The following is a 23,748-nucleotide window of genomic DNA, read 5'->3' on the forward strand; positions in this document are numbered from 1 at the left end:
TGCCACTGCCTCCGTCCTGTCCTTCTTTTCTGAAGTCCGCAGTGTCTTTGAGGAACCTGCCCGTGCCTCATCCGCGGAAACAGCCTTGTTGAACCTTTTCCAAGGAGACTCTACAGCGGGCGAATATGCCATACAATTCCGTACTTTGGCCTCTGAGTTGGCCTGGAACAATGAGGCTCTCTGCGTGACCTTTAAAAAAGGTTTATCCAGCCACAATAAGGATTGTCTGGCCGCACAAGAGATACCCTCCTCCCTGACTGAACTCATCCAGTTGGCTACCCGCATTGATATGTGCTACATAGAAAGACGTCAAGAGCTCCGCCAGGAGAAAGATCTTGTTCACACCAGGCGAAACCCACGCCTGGCTCCTCTTTTCCAGCATCCTTTGCAGCCTGTTACTGTGCCTCCCGCTGAGGAGGCCATGCAAGTGGACCGGTCTCGCCTGACCCAGCAAGAGAGGACTCGCCAGAGGAACGAGAACTTATGCTTATACTGTGCGAGCTCTGAACATTTCTTAAAGGACTGTCCTCTTCGTCCTCAGCGTCAGGGAAACGCTCGCACCTAGTGAACGTGGGAGAGGCATCACTGGGTGTAAATTCTTCCTCTCCACGCCTGACTATTCCAGTACGGATTTCTCCAGCCGCTAAAGCCTCCTTCTCTGCGGAGGCCTTCTTGGACATCCCAAGTCACTTACCAGTCGGGTCCTGCTGTGTCTTCCTCCTGGTGCGCGCCGGCTCACTGAAATTTAAAGGGCCAGTGCACCACTAATTGATGCCTGGCCCAATCAAGTTAAAATGCATAAATACTTACTTCCTCTTCCTCCCCTTGCCGGATCTTGTTGCCTTGTGCCCTGAGAAAGCGTTTTGTGTATTGCCTAGCCTGTGTATCTGACCTTCTGCTGTTGCCCCTGACTACGAACCATTGCCGCCTGCCCTGATCTTCTGCTATGTCTGACCTTGCCTTTGCCTTGTCCTTTGTACCACGCCTGTCTCAGCGGCCAGAGGCGTCGAGTTGCTACTGGGGGACACGACCTGGTAGTTACCGCCGCAGCAAATCCATCCCGCTTTGCGGCGGGCTCTGGTGAAGACCAGTAACTACTTAAAACCGATCCCCCAGTACGACCCGCGCCATCGCCTCTCTGGCACAGAGGATCCACCTTCAGTGTCCTCACCAGCCGCTAGTCCGGATCCTGACAAGTATAAATGTCAAAGTTAGCACAGAAACACAAAAGATCAATAACATCCTGCCATGCATTGCCGACCTACCACCTCCAACCCCAACGTACGTTTCACTTGTGCTTCGTCAGGGGGCGAAGCACAAGTACCAGCGAAAGGTACGTTGGGGTTGGAGGTGGTAGGTAGGCAATGCATGGCAGGATGTTATTGATCTTTTGTGTTTCTCTGCTAACTTTGACATTTATACTCCTGTAATATACTATTTACTATTTGACTTTATGTATACTCTGGTGTTATATATGCCCTTTTAGGCTTAACTCTTTGCTCATAAGTGCGTTTTTCCCTGTACTCCATGTATCTGTCTCCTTCAGGTGATCACCCAGCTAGCATCGTATTTAATTTAGTTTTCAATACCTGCAGGCATGTACGCATTTATCGGTGTCAACACTAGATGGCGGTACCGGAGTTGCTAAGGTTGATTTATTTGCCTTTTATCACTGATTATAATCTTTTTCTCTTGTTTTTTAGACCTTTTCGATGAATCTTTACCTCCACCCCCACCAGCCATTGACAACGATGATAAACATTCATCATGGCTCACAGAAAATGGTATTTTCTTATTATAACTTTGATCTGTCCCCTTTGTGACATCCACCCCCTTTCCGGGTCCCAAGGAACAGGAGGAGAATATATGTTTTGATGCAAACATTTCTATTGTGGGGTTGGTGTATAGTGGAATGTGGTGTGTAAAATGGGGTTATCTCATGAAACCCATCAGAATGTGGTAGAGGTCATATGAGTGCACTGCCCTCCATTCATAATGGGGAAGATTTATCAAAATTTGCCCAGTTGCCCATAGCAACCAATCAGCTCGCTTCTTTCATTTTTAGGAAGGCTTGTGAAAAACGAAAGAAGCGACTGGACAACTTTTCCTCTGCACAGGTTTTGATAAATCTCCCCCATTGTCTATGGGACTGCTAAGCACTAGACCATCAATTTTTTTTAAGGATTTAGCTATCTCCAGCAGTCCCTTAAAGGGGTACTCCACTGCCTCAGCGTTCGGAACATTTTGTTCCGAACGATGAGTGCAGGCGCCGAGGCTCGTGACTTCACGGTCACGTCCCCTTGTGATGTCATGCCACGCCCCCTCAATGCAAGTCTACAGGAGGGGGCGTGGCAGTGATGTCACGAGCCCCCAGCACCCAAACCCAGTGTTCTAAACGAACACCGGGTGCTGCACAAAGATCACGAGGGTCCCAGCGGCGGGACCCCCGCAATCAGACATCTTATCCCCTATCCTTTGGATAGGGGATAGGATGTCTAGAGTCAGAGTACCCCTTTAAACAACAACCACTGCTTCCTTCTAATAGAAGACTTGGGACCCGCGTTCATAACCCCTTCCTACCCTACGACATATATGTATGTCTTTATGTCATACCGATTCCATGAGCTCCAAAGCAGAGCATACCGGCTCAGCGGCTGAAGACGGCTGTCAGACACCGTCACGCTCTCGCCGCAACTTCCAAGACTAAAGATTGCGCCGAATTTTTCAAGCATAACCCTATAGATGCAAATGTCAGTACTGAATGCTGCATTTGTAGGATTGACGGGGGCGTCACTTATTGCAAACTTGGGGTCAGATCACCTCCCAGTCTGCCATGTGCGGAAGCTTTTGAGGACCAGCCATAGGCTGGGTCTCACAGGCAAACTGTCAATGTAGTATACAGCAGTACAGATGTACTGCTTTATATTATACTAATGACCATGCAATCGCAGCGTCAAGTCTCTAAAGGGGTAAAAGAAAAAAGATAAAGTAAAACATGTCAAAAGAAAATATCTTAGAAAAAATTAATTTAATATAAATACCATTATATGTATAGTTGTAATATACATTTGTTAAAAAATGTGTATATCATTAGGAAAAACAAATGCTGTCCCTGCAACTATTGCCTGTGTGTCTCTGTGATGAGTCCAAATACAGGAAGTGAGGATAGGACATGCAGACTCCTGGCTTGTCAATCATCCTCATGTGTGAGTCAAGGGCATGTCACAGAGCCTCAGTGCACCGAGCTCTGATTGTCCTCAGTGTACAGAGCCCGGCTTGTCCTCAGTGTACAGAGCCCTGCTTGTCCTCAGTGCACAGAGCCCTGCTTGTCCTCGGTGTACAGAGCCCTGCTTATCCTCAGTGTACAGAGCCCTGCTTGTCACCAGTGTACAGGGCCCCGCTTGTCCTCAGTGTACAGAAACCTGGTTGTCCTCAGTGTACATAGCCCTGCTTGTCCTCAGTGTACAGAGTCCTGCTTGTCCTCAGTGTACAGAGCCCTGCTTGTCCTCAGTGTACAGAGCCCTGCTTGTCCTCACTGCACAGAGCCCTGCTTGTCCTCAGTGTACAGAGCCCTGCTTGTCCTCACTGCACAGAGCCATGCTTGTCCTTTGTGTACAGAGCCCTGCTTGTCCTCAGTGTACAGAGCTCTGCTTGTCCTCAGTGTACAGAGCCCTGCTTGTCCTCAGTGTACAGAGCCCTGCTTGTCCTCAGTGTACAGGGCCCTGCTTGTCCTCAGTGCACAGAGCCCCGCTTGTCCTCAGTGCACAGAGCCCTGCTTGTCCTCAGTGCACAGAGCTCTGATTGTCCTCAGTGTACAGAGCCCGGCTTGTCCTCAGTGTACAGAGCCCTGCTTGTCCTCAGTGCACAGAGCCCTGCTTGTCCTCAGTGTACAGAGCCCTGCTTGTCCTCGGTGTACAGAGCCCTGCTTGTCCTCAGTGTACAGAGCCCTGCTTGTCACCTGTGTACAGGGCCCCGCTTGTCCTCAGTGTACAGAAACCTGCTTGTCCTCAGTGTACATAGCCCTGCTTGTCCTCAGTGTACAGAGTCCTGCTTGTCCTCAGTGTACAGAGCCCTGCTTGTCCTCAGTGTACAGAGCCCTGCTTTTCCTCACTGCACAGAGCCCTGCTTGTCCTCAGTGTACAGAGCCCTGCTTGTCCTCACTGCACAGAGCCATGCTTGTCCTTTGTGTACAGAGCCCTGCTTGTCCTCAGTGTACAGAGCTCTGCTTGTCCTCATTGTACAGAGCCCTGATTGTCCTCAGTGTACATAGCCCTGCTTGTCCTCAGTGTACAGAGCCCTGCTTGTCCTCAATGTACAGAGCCCTGCTTGTCCTCAGTGTACAGAGCCCTGTTGTCCTCAGTGTACAGAGCCCTGCTTGTCCTCACTGCACAGAGCCCTGCTTGTCCTCACTGCACAGAGCCATGCTTGTCCTTTGTGTACAGAGCCCTGCTTGTCCTCAGTGTACAGAGCTCTGCTTGTCCTCAGTGTACAGAGCCCTGCTTGTCCTCAGTGTACAGAGCCCTGCTTGTCCTCAATGTACAGAGCCCTGCTTGTCCTCAGTGTACAGAGCCCTGCTTGTCCTCAGTGCACAGGGCCCCGCTTGTCCTCAGTGTACAGAAACCTGCTTGTCCTCAGTGTACATAGCCCTGCTTGTCCTCAGTGTACAGAGTCCTGCTTGTCCTCAGTGTACAGAGCCCTGCTTGTCCTCAGTGTACAGAGCCCTGCTTGTCCTCACTGCACAGAGCCCTGCTTGTCCTTTGTGTACAGAGCCCTGCTTGTCCTGAGTGTACAGAGCTCTGCTTGTCCTCATTGTACAAAGCCCTGCTTGTCCTCAGTGTACAGCACCCTGCTTATCCTCAGTGTACAGAGCCCTGCTTGTCCTCAATGTACAGAGGCCTGCTTGTCCTCAGTGTACAGAGCCCTGCTTGTCCTCAGTGCACAGAGCCCTGTTGTCCTCAGTGTACAGAGCCCTGCTTGTCCTCACTGCACAGAGCCCTGCATGTCCTCACTGCACAGAGCCCTGCTTGTCCTTTGTGTACAGAGCCCTGCTTGTCTTAAGTGTACAGAGCTCTGCTTGTCCTCAGTGTACAGAGCCCTGCTTGTCCTCAGTGTACAGAGCCCTGCTTGTCCTCAGTGTACAGAGCCCTGCTTGTCCTCAGTGTACAGAGCCCTGCTTGTCCTCAGTGTACAGAGCCCTGCTTGTCCTCAGTGTACAGAGCCCTGCTTGTCCTCAGTGTACAAAGCCCTGCTTGTCCTCAGTGTACAGAGCCATGCTTGTCCACCCACACTTCCTGTATTTGGACTCCTCACAGAGACACACAGGTAATAGCTGCAGGGAGAAAAATATACAATTTTTTTAACCTATGTATACTACAAATATACATATACAAGTTGAATCTCCTAATAGCGGAAACTAACGGGGAATAAAAAAGTGTCCGCTATTGAGAGATGTCCCCTATTGGGAAAAAAGGCTCAAAAATCTTTCTAAATGTCCAAATAATGTACTGTACTCCCCCCCATAGTGTAATTGCCTATAGAACATGATAAAAAGCAATATTACAGTAGAATCTCCCAGTGCCGTTTAATTACCCCCCCCCCCCCCCCCCCCCATGAGGCCGTGTGTACAAGGTAGGGTCGGCACATAAGCCTTGTTGTCCCCTATTGGAAGTTTTTTGTCCCCTAATGGAAGTGTTTTGTCCCCTATTTTCCCCTATTGGGAGTGATTTGTCCCCTATTGGGAGTGTTTTGTATCCTTTCAGGTGTGTCTGTGACCGTTATTGGGAGTGTCCCCTATACGGAGAGTGCACATACATTAAAGGATACCTCTCATCAAAAAAACTTTTGATATATTATAGATTAATGTATGCAGAATTACTTTACAATTGCATATTATTAACAAATATGCTTCTTTCTATTTAATTTTCCACTTTGAAGAAATGACCACTAGGGGTCTCCCTACCAGTTACTTTACAATTGCATATTATTAACAAATATGCTTCTTTCTATTTAATTTTCCACTTTGAAGAAATGACCACTAGGGGTCTCCCTACCAGTCCTGGCAGCAAGCATTTCAGACTCATGCTGGAGTCCTAAACACTACGAGCTGCCAGTCTGCTTTGTTCACAAAGGAGAACACTCAGAGCTGCCAGCCTGCTTTGTTCACAGCCTGTTTGGCTGTGAACAAAGCAGGCTGGCAGCTCTGAGTGTTTAGGACTCCAGCATGAGTCAGAAATGCTTGCTGACAGGACTGATCGGGAAAAATACAATAGAAAGAAGCATATTTTTCATTAACATGCTATTGGAAAGTTATTCAACATTCATTAATCTAAAATATATTAAAAGTTCACCTTTAAGTCTTATAGAACTCAATTTCAAAACTGTCGGCTATTGGGAGGTGTCCCCTATTGTGAGGTGTCCACTAAGGGAGATTTTACTGTAATGTTATTTTCTACATTATATAAAAAGTTTTTGTAAACAATGGGTACACTTTAACCCCTTAAGGACCAGGCCATTTTACACCTTAAGGACCAGAGTGTTTTTTGCAAATCTGACCACTGTCACTTTAAACATTAATAACTCTGGAATGCTTTTAGTTATCATTCTGATTCCAAGATTGTTTTTTCATGACATATTCTACTTTAACATAGTGGTAACATTTTATGGTAACTTGCATCCTTTCTTGGCGAAAAATCCCCAAATTTGATGAAAAAAATGAAAATGTAGCATTTTTCTAACTTTGAAGCTCTCTGCTTGTAAGGAAAATGGATATTCAAAATAAAAAAATGTTTGTTCACATATACAATATGTCTTCTTTATGTTTGCATCATAAAATTTATGAGTTTTTACTTTTGGAAGACACCAGAGGACTTCAAAGTTCAGCAGCAATTTTGAAATTTTTCACAAAATTTTCAAACTCACAATTTTTCAGGGACCAGTTCAGTCAGAGATCCTACTAACCAAAGAACACGAATTTATCTTGGGGACACAGGAGAGACTTCCAGTCTTTTACTGCCTCCCCAAGATACACAAAGATCCCCACAATCCCCCTGGTCGCCCAATAGTATCAGGTATAAATTCACTTAACTCCAACCTCTCTCAGCTCATCGACCGCCTTCTCCAACCCTTTGTGCAAACAACCAGATTTTACCTAAAAGACACAACTCAGGCAATTATGATTTTAGAAAGCATCACATCGAAACCAGATTACATCTTGGTTTCCCTTGACGTCAGTTCATTGTACACAATTATAAAACATGAAGACGGCCTTAGGGCCGTCAAACATTATTTGACAGAAGGGAATGTCCAACTCGAAAAAACTGATTTTATTTTACATGCTATTAATTTCATTTTAACACAAAACTATTTCTATTTTAACAATGAATTTTACCTACAAGCCACCAGCACCGCCATGAGTACGAAATTCACGCCCAGTTATGCGAATTTATTTATGGCATCCTGGGAAGACCAACACATAACTCCCAGGATCGGCGCGGATCTCGTACTATGGCGGCGCTGCATAGATGATATCATTTTTATTTGGAAAGGGACACAAGACACGTTAGAAAATTTTATCCAGGAAATTAATAACAATACTTCAAATTTAAATTTTACCCCACACATCAGCACTGGCACTTTAGAATTTTTAGATCTTTTAGTCACTATAGAACCACCAAAACTGATTTGTAGTACATACCATAAGCCAGTTGCGAAGAATAGTTTTATTCTTTTTAACAGTTGCCACTTACCAAGATGGCTTTTAAACGTCCCTATGGGTCAATATCGCCGATTAAAACACAACTGTACCCTGGACTCTAAATTTAAAGAGGAAGCCCAAACTCTTACAGACAAATTCCTGGATAAAAATTATCCCAAAAAGATTCTTGATACATCTTACAACAAGATATGCACCTTAGAGAGATCATCATTTTTTACTCCTAAATTTAACCCCTTAAGGACCCGGGCTTTTTCCGTTTTTTCATTTTCAATTTTTCCTCCTTAACTTTAAAAAATCATAATTCTTAAAAATTTTCACCTAAAATTATATATAATGGCTTAATTTTTGCGACACTCATTCTACTTTGTAATGACATTAGTCATTTTACCCAAAAATCTACGGTGAAACGGGAAAAAAAAATCAATGTGCGACAAAATTGATGAAAAAACACTATTTTGTAAGTTTTGGGGGCTTCTGTTTTTACGCAGTACATTTTTTGTCAAAAATGATACCTTATCTTTATTCTGTAGGTCCATACGGTTAAAATGATATCCTACTTGTATAGGTTTGAATTTGTATCACTTCCGAAAAAAATCATGAATACATGCAGGAAAATGTATACGTTTAAAATGGTAATCTTTTGACCCCTATAACTTTTTTATTTTTCTGTGTTCAGGGCGCTTTGAGGACTCATTTTTTGCGCCGTCATCTGAAGTTTTTAGCGGTACCATTTTTGTTCTGATCATACTTTTTGATCACTTTTTATTCACTTTTTTGTGGTATAAAAAGTGATCAAAAATGCGCTATTTTGGACTTTGGAATTTTTTTGCGCGTACGCCATTGAACAAGCGGTTTAAAAAGCAGTATATTTTTATAATTCGGACATTTCCACACTTGGCGATACCACATATGTTTATTTTTATTATTATTTACATAATGTTTTTTTTATTTTTGGAAATGCCGGGTGATTCAAACTTTTATTAGGGGAAGGGATAATTGAAAGGGTTAATGATTTTTTTTACACTTTTCTTATGCAATATTATAGCTCCTATAGGGGGCTATAACATTGCATTAACTGATCTTTTACACTGATTAATCCATCTCCATAGGAATGGATCAATCAGTGTTTTCGGCGATTGATTGCTCAAGCCTGGATCTCAGGCTTGAAGCATTCATTCGGCGATCGGACAGCACAGGAGAAGGTAAGAAGACCTCCTCCTGTGCTACAGCTGTTCGGGATGCCGCGATTATACCGCGGCGATCCCGAACAGCTCCCTGAGCTAACCGGCACATTTTACTTTCGTTTTTAGCCACGCGGCTCAGCTTTGAGCGCACGGCTAAAGGGTTAATAGCGCGCGGCACAGCGATCAGTGCCGCGCGCTATTAGAGGCGGGTCCCGGCTTCACTATGACGCCGGGCCCGCCGCGATATGATGCGGGGTCACCGTGTGACCCCGCGTTATATCGCAGGGCCGGGACTCATGACGTACGCATACATCATGGGTCCTTAAGAGGTTAATGACCACTCAAATACAAATGATGATCCCAAACTCATTCTACCTTTTAGCAACGATCATAAAAAAATCGAAACCATCATTATGATGAAAAACTGGCATTTCCTAACTAATGACAAAGTAATCGGCAAGGACATCCCCTCACGTCCACCAATAGTCTATACTAAGGCCCCCAATCTGGGTATAAAAGTTGCCCCAAGCATTAAACAACCACCTGATACCAAATCTTCATCCACTTGGTTGCAGACTAAAGGGTTCCACAGATGTGGAACTTGCATAGCCTGTAAAAACACAGATTTTCCGAGAAAAATCACAGAAATCACTTCCACCTCTAATCAATTTTCACACACAATCTCTGAATGCCTTAATTGTAACAGCAAAGGCGTAATCTATTTGATACAATGCAATATAATCAATATATAGGCCGCACTAAAAGACAACTTAAAATTCGTATCATTGAACACATGTACAATATAAGAAAAGGTTTAAAATCTCACCCACTATCATTACATTTTCTCGAACATCACAAACAGAATCCATCCGAACTTTTTTTCACAGCCATACAGAGTGTACGAAAATGTTGGAGAGGCGGCGATTATACGAATGTCGAAGGCTGAAACAAGAAAGATTTTCGAGTTCGATTCATTGGCACCAAGAGGACTCAATGCAGAACTCGAGATCTTTGGTTTCCTGTAGATCCTGGATCTGGCTCGCTCTCACGACCCGTCACTGCCTGGTCGCATATCGATGCAGCGACGGTTCCTGGGAACAAGCCTATCCAAGAATTGCCTCTCACAAGACATGAAGTTTATTTACTGCATATTTATTCACATACCTACATATATCTAATTTTATTAGTATTTTTATCTTTACCCTTACCTTTATTTTTATTTTTATTTTATTTATTTTCATTTTTATTTTATTTTTATTCATTTTTATTTCATCTTTATACTCTTTTATTTTTATTAGTATTTTTATTTTTCTCTATTTCTATTATTTTTATTATTATTTTTATTATTATTATCATTATTATTATTATTTTCATTTTTTTATTATTTTTATAATTTATTATCTTTTTTAATTTATGTTTATTTTTATTTTCATTTTTTTTATTTTATTTACTCATATCACCATCCATGCCATGTTTTCATTTACTATTTTCTCCATTCCCTTTATGTTTACAAATTTACTTATCTATAAGTCCAAAATGTCCGTTAATATTTATAATCATATTTAATCTATAGACATCTACATATTTGATAATCCATACCCACTCTATTATCACACCACCTATCTTCTGAATTAATTTGACTTATATGTGCCCATATCTATGTGCACATGTATGTACATATATGTATGTGTATATTGTGTTTATATATATGTACACAAGATATACTATCATTATATTCCATCTGTTATTTCCAAAAATTTTATATTTCTGTATCCATGATCTCCTCTTAATAATTAATTAATTAATTATAAGACCTTACATACATAATTTTATGAATATATACCAACTTTATTTTTAACTTATATTTTAATTCCTTTCTCTTCTTATATCTATACCTACTTTCCCTTTTCTTTCTATTTTTCTGTCACGGTCCAGTAACCATCTCTTTAATCACCACCTGATTTCCAGGTTTTTACACCGACCCTAAACGATAATGATATCACAGTATAGACACTATAAATAGTTCTATATTTTCCTCTCAACACATCCCCATTGCTACTGAAGAAAAGGCCCGAGGCCTTGAAACGCGTATGGCCATTCTATAATATACTGTATATCGACATTCAGAAGCAATTTGCCATTCCGGCATTTGCAACTGCGGGATGCCCTTTGTTCGGTGACCACCGCGTCACGCGCGCAGTCAGCGCTCTGTTCAGACACGAGGACGCCATCACAGATCACCAATCCTGCAACCAGCTCTGGAACACCCAGCGGCAAATCAGAGTCCAGGACATCTACTTCAATAGGCCGGACGCCAGCCGTGCCAGCCCAGGACTCAGCCTCCCAACTGCCGGACAGGCACTTACCCATTTGTGCCGACTGCCCAGCCGTGCCAGCCTATCCTGTCCTGTTCCCCTTAGGAGTCGGTGAGTGGTGCTGTGCACCGAACCCTGTCATAAACAGCCATTCAGACTCAGTACGATATCTCAGTGCAGCGCTCTCCTACAATAACTCTGTATCACCTACCGATGACTGAGCTGTGATAACATTAGTATACTGCCACATGAACTGTGTCAATATTGTTACACTGCATTACTACAACAACTCTGTATCCCCAATCTATGAATGAACTGTGATAACCTACCAGCTTATTATCACAGTATAATTTCTCTTCAGCGCTGAACATTCTAAACATTTTTGAGTGAACTGTGACAAATTGACTAATAAGTGCTTCAACCGGATGAATTTCATCTATACTAGAGACTATTATTAATTGTTCCGATATACAGCATACCCCTACATTTTTTATAATTTTTATTACCATTCTTTCCATTCTCTTGGACCCCTATACCCCATGCAAGGGCCCTGCTGGGGCTTTATAGGGTGTCCTTTATAATATATATATATATATATATATATATATATATATATATATATATATTAATCAATTGTTGTATCTAATAAATACCATTTATTAACTTTTACTGGACCAACTCTTATATTACCTATTTTTCAAATTGTACCTTGAGGACTGGTTTTATATAAATTATGTTTATATACCTCCATATATTTTAATTATAGGCCTTCTTGGGCAAAGGTAACACCTTTAACCTCAGGTACAATCTACTACTAAGTGAGCTACACAACTTTATACATTTCTTTCCCAGTTTGAAGTGGATTTGAAGGGTCTTCATATTAGAAATACCCCACAAATCACCCCATTATAAAAACTGCACCCCCCCAAAGTATTCAAAATGACATTCAGTAAGTGTTTTAACCCTTTAGGTGTTTCACAGGAATAGCAGCAAAGTGAAGGAGAAAATTCAAAATTTTCACTTTTTACACTCGCATGTTCTTGTAGACCCAATTTTGGAATTTTTGCAAGGGGTAAAAAGGAGAAAATTTTTACTTGTATTTAAAACCCAATTTCTCTCGAGTAAGCACATACCTCATATGTCTATGTTAATTGTTCAGCGGGCGCAGTAGAGGGCTCAGAAAGGAAGGAGCGACAAATGGTTTTTGGGGGGCATGTCACCTTTAGGAAGCCCCTATGGTGCCAGGACAGCAAAAAAAAAACACATGGCATACCATTTTGGAAACTAGACCCCTTGGGGAACGTAACAAGGGGTAAAGTGAACCTTAATACCCCACAGGTGATTCACGACTTTTGCATATGTAAAAAAAAAAAAAAAATGTATTTATTTTTAAATGCTTGGTTTCCCAAAATGTTTACATTTTTAAAAAGGGTAATAGCAGAAAATACCCCCCCAAAATTTGAAGCCCAATTTCTCCCGATTCAGAAAACACCCCATATGGGGTGAAAAGTGCTCTGCTGGCGCACTACAGCTCTCAGAAGAGAAGTAGTCACATTTGGCTTTTTGAAAGCAAATTTTGCTCTGGGGGCATGCCGCATTTAGGAAGCCCCTATGGTGCCAGAACAGCAAAAAAAAAACACATGGCATACCATTTTGGAAACTAGACCCCTTGGGGAACGTAACAAGGGGTAATGTGAACCTTAATACCCCACAGGTGATTCATGACTTTTGCATATGTAAAAAAATATATATATATTTTATTTATTTTTAAATGCTTGGTTTCCCAAAATGTTTACATTTTTAAAAAGGGTAATAGCAGAAAATACCCCCCAAAAAGTGAAAGCGCCATGCACATTTGAGGCCTAAATTAGGGACTTGCATAGGGGTGGACATAGGGGTATTCTACGCCTGTGATTCCCAAACAGGGTGCCTCCAGCTGTTGTAAAACTCCCAGCATGCCTGGACAGTCAGTGGCTGTCTGGCAATACTGGGAGTAGTTGTTTTGCAACAGCTGGAGGCTCCGTTTTGGAAACAGTGGCGTACCAGACATTTTTCATTTTTATTTGGGAGGGGAGGGGGGCTGTGTAGGGGTATGTGTATATGTAGTGTTTTTTACTTTTTATTTTATTTTGTGTTAGTGTAGTGTAGTGTTTTTAGGGTACGGTCGCACGGGCGGGGGTTCACAGTAGTTTCTCGCTGGCAGTTTGAGCTGTGGCAGAAAATTTGCTGCAGCTCAAACTTGCAGCCAGATACTTACTGTAAACCTCCGCCCATGTGAGTGTACCCTGTACATTCACATTGGGGGGGGAGAAACATCCAGCTGTTGCAAAACTACAACTTCCAGCATGTACGGTTTATCAGTGCATGCTGGGAGTTGTAGTTTTGCAACAGCTGGAGGCACACTGGTTGTGAAACACCGAGTTTGGTAACAAACTCAGTGTTTTGCAACCAGTGTGCCTTCAGCTGTTGCAAAAGCTACAACCCCCAGCATGTACGGACAGCGGAAGGGCATGCTGGGTCTTGTAGTTATGCAACAGCTGGAGGCATACTACTTTGGCTGGGGATGCTGGGGATTGTAGTTATGCAACACCTGGAGACACACTGGTTTGCTACTTAACTCAGTGTGCCTTCAGCTGTTGCAAGACTACAACTCTCAGCAGTCACCGACAGCCAACGGGCATGCTGGGAGTTGTAGTTATGCAACCAGCAGATGCACCACTACAACTCCCAGCATGCACTTTAGCTGATTGTGCAAGCTGGGAGTTGTAATTATACAACAGCTGAAGGTACACTTTTCCATAGAAAAAATGTGCCTCCAGCTGTTGCAAAACTATGAGTCCCAGCATGCCCATAAGGGAATGCTAGGAGTTGTGGTGGACTGCCTCCTGCTGTTGCATAACTACAGCTCCCAGCATGCCCTTTTTGCATGCTGGGAGCTGTTGCTAAGCAACAGCAGGAGGCTGTCACTCACCTGCTGCTGCCAGGACACAGGTCAGTCCCTCGCCGCCGCCGCTGCCGCTGCTCCTGGGGCCCCGATCCCTACATTGACGCCGGGGATCGGGGTCCCCAGCTCCCGGGGTCTTCTTCCAGCTCACGTCTTCCAGAAGAGGGGCGGAGCGGGTTGCGGGAGTGACACCCGCAGCAGGTGCCCTGATTGGTCGGCCGGTAAACCAGCCAATGAATCAGGGCGATCATGTGGTGGCACCAGTGCCACCTCACCCCTGCTGGCTATGGCTGTTCGGGGCCGTCGGAGACTGGAGACCCGATTGACCTGGAATCGCCGCAGATCGCTGGGCTGAATGGGGGATATCATGACCCCCTGGGCGATATGCCGCAATGCCTGCTGAACGATTTCAGCAGGCATCGGGCACCGGCTCCCCTCCGGCTAGCGGCGGGGGGCCGGGAATGGACAGGACGTACTCCTACGTCCTCGGTCCTTAAGGACTCTGAAACGGGGGCGTAGGTGTACGTCCATTGTCCTTAAGGGGTTAAGGCGTAAAGATCGCTGGGGGTCTTGACCCCTTAAGGACCAACACAAGTAAACCTGTACGCCCCTGAAAGACCAGGCCTGTTTTTTTTAAATCGGGGATGTCTGACTTAATTAGAGAATAACTGGTAACGTTTTGCCAATCACGATAATTCTGACTTTGTTTTTTTTGTCACAAGTTGTCCTTCATGTACATAGTAAAAGTAAACCGATATCATTGGTAGTTTTTTTTTACAATGCAAAAAAATCATAAAATTAAAAAAACTATTTTTTTGCTATTTTAACACTAATAGGTTGCAAATATTTATACTTTCTGACCAAATAGCTTATGAAACATATACTTTCAGATGTCTACTTTATTTTGTAAGCATTTCTTTTGTTTTTAATTAACATTTTAAATGAATTAGAAGCCTAACAATTTTACTTGAAATTTGGAAAATTTTAAAAGTACATCATATGTGCTATGCAAGGTTTGCAGAAATTTGAAGGTGGTAGAACATATGACACCCCCCCCCCCCCCCACCCTCAAAATGACCCCATTCTAAAAATAAGACCCCTTAAGGTATTCGCTAGGGGGTACAGTGAGTATTTTAAGACCATAGTTTTTTGGCAGGAATTATTACAAAGTCAGTGTTAAAAATTCAAAATTAGCTTTTTTTCACAAATGCATCATTTGTGGGACATATTTTTTGTTCATCACTTCTGATATTTAAAGAAATGCACCTTATATTTTATTGAGCTGCTCGGCCCGTGTTTGGAAATACCCCCGCTTAGGTCATATTTGGTTCCTTGGCCGCGTGGTAGGAGCCAGAAGGATGTAATTTTGGGCCGAATGGATTATAGGACGCACTTCATGCCTGCAAAGGGTTTTAGCTGCCAGAACCATATATGACCCCCGCAAGTGACCCCATTTTGGAAACTACACCCCCTAAAGTATTCACCTAGACCAAAGGTGAGTACTTTGAGCTTTTGTGTGGCTGTAATGGTTACAAAGTCAGTGGAAAAATTTTAATGTTCTTTTTTTTTTTTCACAAATGCATAATTTGTAGGACATATTTTTTGTACATTGCATCTGAAAAGAAGAAAATGCACCCCATATTTTATTCGATAACACCCATGCTTAGGCAATATTTGGTTGCATGGCCATATGGTGAGACCCAAAAGGAGAGGAGCACCATTTGGCCTCCAGGATATCATTATACAAATTATAGCCCGCACTTCATCTTGCAAAGCATTCTAGCTGTCAGAACAATACTGCACACCCGGAAGTGACATCTGTTTTCGAAACTACACCCCCTAAAGTATTCACCCAGGGCAAAAGTGAGTACGTTGAGCCCTTATTGTATGGCTAGAATTATTTCAAAGTCAGTGGAAAAAATATCAATTAACTTTTTTTCCCACAAATTCTTTATTTGTGGGACATCATTTTGGTAAGTCGCTTTTGAAATGGAGGAAATGCGCCCATATTTTATCGCGCTGTTCGTTCTGGGCTGGGCAGTACCCCTACTTAGGCCATATCTGTTTGCCTGACCACCTGGTAGGACCAAGAAGGAGAGGAGCCCCCTTTGGCTTTCACAGCATAATTATATGAATTATAGACCCCACCCCGTGCCTGCAAAGGATCGGAGCTGTCAGAACAATACCGCACCCCTACAAGTGTTTTGGCTGGACCAGGCACCGCTCTGATCGGTCTCCGGTCGGCTAGCAGTGACACGTGGCTGTAATATACTGCTGAAACGCAGTATGAACAGGACGCAGTGTAGGGGTCACATAGAGCGCATCCGCAGCATATTTCACACCGTGGATGCCCCCCAGCAGTCACAAGGGCAGGAAATCCGCCGCTATGAGTGGACACACAAAGCTACCCAGCCGCAGTAGGGAGCTCATTATTGTGACTGCTGGCAGCATACGCAGCATATAATATGCTGCGGATGTGCGCCGTGTGATCCTACACATTATGCATTTTTATTTTTTTACTATGCATATTTATTTAATAAATCTATTTTTATTTTATTTTATTACACTTTTTTTTATTTTTTTTTTACACTTATTTTTACACTTTTATTTTTTTAATATTTTTTTACACTTTTTTTTTGTTAATGCTTTGGAACACTTAGTATTCCAAAGCATTGCAGTTATATGCTGTCTGCTCCCTCCCTGTCAAAACGCTTACAGCCCGCGGTCACTTCCGACCGCGTCTGTAAGGGTTAGACTGCCGGGACCGAAGTTTACTTCGGTGCGGCAGGGTCCCGGCTGTGTGTTCCAGCCGAGTCCCTGCCGCGATCTCGTGGGTGCACTGGGCAGCACCCACCAGAACCATGGACATGTATCCTGGTGCGGGAACGTGCATCCCCCCAGGACGTGTATACATGTCCATGGTCGTTAAGGTGTTAAAAGTCAGACCCAAAGTAATCATCCACTTATCCCCTATTCTGTGGATAGGGGATAAGTGTTGTTGGCGGCACAGTCCGTTTATTGGATATCTGATCCTTTGAGACCCCAACCAATCATCTGAAAGAAGAGACTTGCTGTAACATTGTGTCCCTTCACTGCAGTACCCAACACAGCACCCTCTATGTGTGTATTCATGTCTGGTACTATAGTTTAGCCCCATTCAAGTAAACAGAGTTAATTTTCATTAACAGATAAGGTAACATATGGGTACCACAGGCGTCAGTTTTGGGTCCTATTCTATATATTTATTAATGACCTTGTAGAGGGGCTGTATAGTAAAGTAGCAATCTTTGCAGAGTATACTAAAAAGTGGTTAACACTATAGAGGACTGTGCATTGTATATAGTAGATATCACAATAGAGGACAGTGCACTGTTACAAATAAATCTGGATAGGTTTGAGGTTTGGGCGGGGAAGTGGCAGATGAGGTTCAACACTGATAAATGTAAGGTTATGCACATGGGGAAGAAAAATCAAGGTGGGGATAATGTATTAAATGGGAGAACACTCAAGACGACTGACATGGAAAAGGACTTGGGAGTCTTAGTTAATAGCAAACCTAGCTGTAGTGACCAGTGTCGGGCAGCTGCTGCCAAGGCAAATAAAATCATGGAGTGCATCAATAGGGGCATAGATGCCCACGACAAGGAACTAATTCTACCGCTGTACAAATCACTAGTCAGACCACACATAGAATACTGTGTACAGTACTGGGCACCAGTGTACAAGAAAGATCTAGTGGAGCTGGAGAGGGTTCAAAGTAATACGGGGAATGGGCAACAAGAGTAATACGGGGAATGGGAGGACTACAGTACCCAGAAAGATTATCATTAGGGTTATTTAATTTTGAAAAAAGAAGGCTTAGGGGCGACCTAATAACTATGTATAAATATATCAGGGGGCAGTACAGAGATCTCTCCTATGATCTATTTATACCCAGGACTGTATCTATAACAATGGGGCATCCTCTACATTTAGAGGAAAGAAGTTTCTACACCAGCACAGGATACCCCTTTAACTTCTACTTTAGTGTATAGGGGAAAGAAAATCCCCCAAAGAAGCCATATAGCAGCTGAAGCTGTGAGCAGAGTACTACCATACAGGTTGGTTAAACAGAGGCGTAACTTGAAGATGCAGGACCCCAATCTGCAAAGGGGCCCCCAGCTATATAAACCATATGGGCTCCTGAACCTGGGTATAACCACATCCTCTGCACCCATTTCATTATTATCCTTTCATTATTATCCTTGTATCATGATAATACAACATATACTGTATATTAATATGGACCCATTTGTTTGCAGGTCTTACATCCCCAGGGTGCAGAGAACTATCCGCCGATGACCTCCCCCCACCTCCTGCTCCAGACTATGAAGTGACAAATACAGTATGGCCATTGAACAATGGTATGTCAGGGGTCGATGACAATATATCTATCTATCTATATAAAACTCAATGTGTGTGTGTATGTTACAGCATCACGTCCAAACGGCTAAAGATATTAACATGAAACTTGGCACACATTTTACTTATATGTCAACCCTTAACTACCCCCATTTGCCAGGGTCGTGGTTTTTGTTTAAAGTCCCAAATCAATGAGAAATGTATGCTCCCACATAACTTCTGTACGGCTGGAGATATTTCAATACCTGGTACACATATTACAGGTCGGGATAGGAGGTCATGATAGGAGGACGGGATATGAAGATGGGATATGAGGTCAAGATAGGAGGACGGGATAGGAGGTCGAGATAGGAGGTCGAGATATGAGGTCGGGATAGGAGGTCAAGATAGGAGGTCAGGATAGGAGGACAGGATAGGAGGTTGAGATAGGAGGATGGGATAGGAACTCGGGATAGGAGGTGGGGATAGGAGGTCGGGATAGGAGGACAGGATATGAGGACGGAATATGGGGTTGGAATATGACAACAATATATGAGGACGTGATATGCAGTCAAAATCTTCCTCCCTTGTTTTTTTTCCTCAATATAAGGACGGATATGAGGATGGGATATGAGGTTGGGATATGAGGATGGGATAGGAGTGTCGTGCGGTAATAACTCAATTATGAAATATATATGAGGACGGAATATTAGAACAGGATATGAAAACAGGATATAAACTGAGGTAATGACAACAGGATATGAGGACGAGATATAAGGTTGGAATTTGAGGTCAGGATATGAGGTCGGGATGTAAGGTCCGGATATGAGAACAGGATATGAGGATGGGATATGGGGATGGGATATAATGTCGGGATATGAGGACGGGATGTAAGGTCGGGATATGAGGACAAGATATGAGGACTGGATATGAGGACGAGATATGAGGATGGGATGTGATGAGGATGAGATATGAGGTCGGGATATGAGGATGGGATGTGATGAGGACGAGATATGAGGTCGGGATATAAGGATGTGATGAGGACGGGATATGAGTTTGAGATATGAGGATGGGATGTGATAAGGACGAGATATGAGGTCGGGATGTGAGGATGGGATGTGATGAGGATGAGATATGAGGTCGAGATATGAGGATGGGATGAGGTCGGGATATGAGGATGGGATGTGATAAGGACGAGAAAGGTGGTCGGGATGTGAGGATGGGATGTGATGAGGATGAGATATGAGGTCGGGATGTGAGGATGGGATGTGATTAGGACGAGATATGAGGTCGGGATATCAGGATGGGATGTGATGAGGACGAGATATGAGGTCGGGATATGAGGATGGGATGTGATGAGGATAGGCCTGTTCACACTACAGAAATTCTGGGTGGGTTTTTTGAGATCTTAGTTCATATTGCAGATCTCATAATTGTCAATATATAAACCACATTTATATGGAGAGGCTGAAAGCTCTAATACTTCCCAGAGCTGGATATTTGCTACAGTTGTATTAAGTATAGACAATCCTCTTTGAGCTAAATACTGACAGAATTTTCCATGTGATCCTATGAGTGTAAAACGAAAAAGAAGATTAGCAGCATTATTACAGATAAACAAGGCATAGAACTGTCATCACCTGCTGGCCTCACTCTTATCATTAGGCTAGGACAGGTTCCTAACCTGGGTGTCTTCAGCTGTTGCAAAATTATAACTACAAGCATGCTGGGAGTTGTAATTTTTAACAGCTGGAGTCACCCTGATACCGCACCCAGCCCCTGCGGATGGGCATTGGGATATTCCATACCGAGACTCTGGAATTTCTTGTTCTTCCCTTCTGCTCCTCCGAACTCCTTCTGGGTTTACCGTGGTTGCAACGCCACTCTCCTGTATTGAATTGGTCCACCGGTGAGATTCTGCGTTGGGGTTCCTCCTGCCCTGACCGGTGCTTCAAGCCTGCTCCTATCAAACGGGTCCCACCAGTTCCTCCGCCACCAGGTATTCTGTGGATAGGGGATAAGTGTTGTTGGCGGCACAGTCCGTTTATTGGATATCTGATCCTTTGAGACCCCAACCAATCATCTGAAAGAAGAGACTTGCTGTAACATTGTGTCCCTTCACTGCAGTACCCAACACAGCACCCTCTATGTGTGTATTCATGTCTGGTACTATAGTTTAGCCCCATTCAAGTAAACAGAGTTAATTTTCATTAACAGATAAGGTAACATATGGGTACCACAGGCGTCAGTTTTGGGTCCTATTCTATATATTTATTAATGACCTTGTAGAGGGGCTGTATAGTAAAGTAGCAATCTTTGCAGAGTATACTAAAAAGTGGTTAACACTATAGAGGACTGTGCATTGTATATAGTAGATATCACAATAGAGGACAGTGCACTGTTACAAATAAATCTGGATAGGTTTGAGGTTTGGGCGGGGAAGTGGCAGATGAGGTTCAACACTGATAAATGTAAGGTTATGCACATGGGGAAGAAAAATCAAGGTGGGGATAATGTATTAAATGGGAGAACACTCAAGACGACTGACATGGAAAAGGACTTGGGAGTCTTAGTTAATAGCAAACCTAGCTGTAGTGACCAGTGTCGGGCAGCTGCTGCCAAGGCAAATAAAATCATGGAGTGCATCAATAGGGGCATAGATGCCCACGACAAGGAACTAATTCTACCGCTGTACAAATCACTAGTCAGACCACACATAGAATACTGTGTACAGTACTGGGCACCAGTGTACAAAAAAGATCTAGTGGAGCTGGAGAGGGTTCAAAGTAATACGGGGAATGGGCAACAAGAGTAATACGGGGAATGGGAGGACTACAGTACCCAGAAAGATTATCATTAGGGTTATTTAATTTTGAAAAAAGAAGGCTTAGGGGCGACCTAATAACTATGTATAAATATATCAGGGGGCAGTACAGAGATCTCTCCTATGATCTATTTATACCCAGGACTGTATCTATAACAATGGGGCATCCTCTACATTTAGAGGAAAGAAGTTTCTACACCAGCACAGGATACCCCTTTAACTTCTACTTTAGTGTATAGGGGAAAGAAAATCCCCCAAAGAAGCCATATAGCAGCTGAAGCTGTGAGCAGAGTACTACCATACAGGTTGGTTAAACAGAGGCGTAACTTGAAGATGCAGGACCCCAATCTGCAAAGGGGCCCCCAGCTATATAAACCATATGGGCTCCTGAACCTGGGTATAACCACATCCTCTGCACCCATTTCATTATTATCCTTTCATTATTATCCTTGTATCATGATAATACAACATATACTGTATATTAATATGGACCCATTTGTTTGCAGGTCTTACATCCCCAGGGTGCAGAGAACTATCCGCCGATGACCTCCCCCCACCTCCTGCTCCAGACTATGAAGTGACAAATACAGTATGGCCATTGAACAATGGTATGTCAGGGGTCGATGACAATATATCTATCTATCTATATAAAACTCAATGTGTGTGTGTATGTTACAGCATCACGTCCAAACGGCTAAAGATATTAACATGAAACTTGGCACACATTTTACTTATATGTCAACCCTTAACTACCCCCATTTGCCAGGGTCGTGGTTTTTGTTTAAAGTCCCAAATCAATGAGAAATGTATGCTCCCACATAACTTCTGTACGGCTGGAGATATTTCAATACCTGGTACACATATTACAGGTCGGGATAGGAGGTCATGATAGGAGGACGGGATATGAAGATGGGATATGAGGTCAAGATAGGAGGACGGGATAGGAGGTCGAGATAGGAGGTCGAGATATGAGGTCGGGATAGGAGGTCAAGATAGGAGGTCAGGATAGGAGGACAGGATAGGAGGTTGAGATAGGAGGATGGGATAGGAACTCGGGATAGGAGGTGGGGATAGGAGGTCGGGATAGGAGGACAGGATATGAGGACGGAATATGGGGTTGGAATATGACAACAATATATGAGGACGTGATATGCAGTCAAAATCTTCCTCCCTTGTTTTTTTTCCTCAATATAAGGACGGATATGAGGATGGGATATGAGGTTGGGATATGAGGATGGGATAGGAGTGTCGTGCGGTAATAACTCAATTATGAAATATATATGAGGACGGAATATTAGAACAGGATATGAAAACAGGATATAAACTGAGGTAATGACAACAGGATATGAGGACGAGATATAAGGTTGGAATTTGAGGTCAGGATATGAGGTCGGGATGTAAGGTCCGGATATGAGAACAGGATATGAGGATGGGATATGGGGATGGGATATAATGTCGGGATATGAGGACGGGATGTAAGGTCGGGATATGAGGACAAGATATGAGGACTGGATATGAGGACGAGATATGAGGATGGGATGTGATGAGGATGAGATATGAGGTCGGGATATGAGGATGGGATGTGATGAGGACGAGATATGAGGTCGGGATATAAGGATGTGATGAGGACGGGATATGAGTTTGAGATATGAGGATGGGATGTGATAAGGACGAGATATGAGGTCGGGATGTGAGGATGGGATGTGATGAGGATGAGATATGAGGTCGAGATATGAGGATGGGATGAGGTCGGGATATGAGGATGGGATGTGATAAGGACGAGAAAGGTGGTCGGGATGTGAGGATGGGATGTGATGAGGATGAGATATGAGGTCGGGATGTGAGGATGGGATGTGATTAGGACGAGATATGAGGTCGGGATATCAGGATGGGATGTGATGAGGACGAGATATGAGGTCGGGATATGAGGATGGGATGTGATGAGGATAGGCCTGTTCACACTACAGAAATTCTGGGTGGGTTTTTTGAGATCTTAGTTCATATTGCAGATCTCATAATTGTCAATATATAAACCACATTTATATGGAGAGGCTGAAAGCTCTAATACTTCCCAGAGCTGGATATTTGCTACAGTTGTATTAAGTATAGACAATCCTCTTTGAGCTAAATACTGACAGAATTTTCCATGTGATCCTATGAGTGTAAAACGAAAAAGAAGATTAGCAGCATTATTACAGATAAACAAGGCATAGAACTGTCATCACCTGCTGGCCTCACTCTTATCATTAGGCTAGGACAGGTTCCTAACCTGGGTGTCTTCAGCTGTTGCAAAATTATAACTACAAGCATGCTGGGAGTTGTAATTTTTAACAGCTGGAGTCACCCTGATACCGCACCCAGCCCCTGCGGATGGGCATTGGGATATT

The 23,748-nt window shown here is 43.4% G+C and overlaps 1 protein-coding gene across 2 annotated transcripts in view; it reads left to right on the plus strand.

The window, feature by feature from the left end:
- The window catches only part of LOC130296576 (ABI gene family member 3-like), a 64,110-nt gene that overhangs the window by 32,666 nt on the left and 7,696 nt on the right, over positions 1-23,748 (plus strand). For both annotated transcript variants that reach the window (XM_056548254.1, XM_056548255.1), the window contains exons 8-10: positions 1,704-1,784; positions 18,459-18,560; positions 21,868-21,969. In XM_056548254.1, the coding sequence (XP_056404229.1) occupies positions 1,704-1,784; positions 18,459-18,560; positions 21,868-21,969 (285 nt within the window). The remainder of the gene's footprint in view (positions 1-1,703; positions 1,785-18,458; positions 18,561-21,867; positions 21,970-23,748) is intronic.

The sequence above is a fragment of the Hyla sarda genome, chromosome 12, assembly GCF_029499605.1.
Source record: "Hyla sarda isolate aHylSar1 chromosome 12, aHylSar1.hap1, whole genome shotgun sequence".
Classification (NCBI taxonomy): domain Eukaryota; kingdom Metazoa; phylum Chordata; class Amphibia; order Anura; family Hylidae; genus Hyla; species Hyla sarda.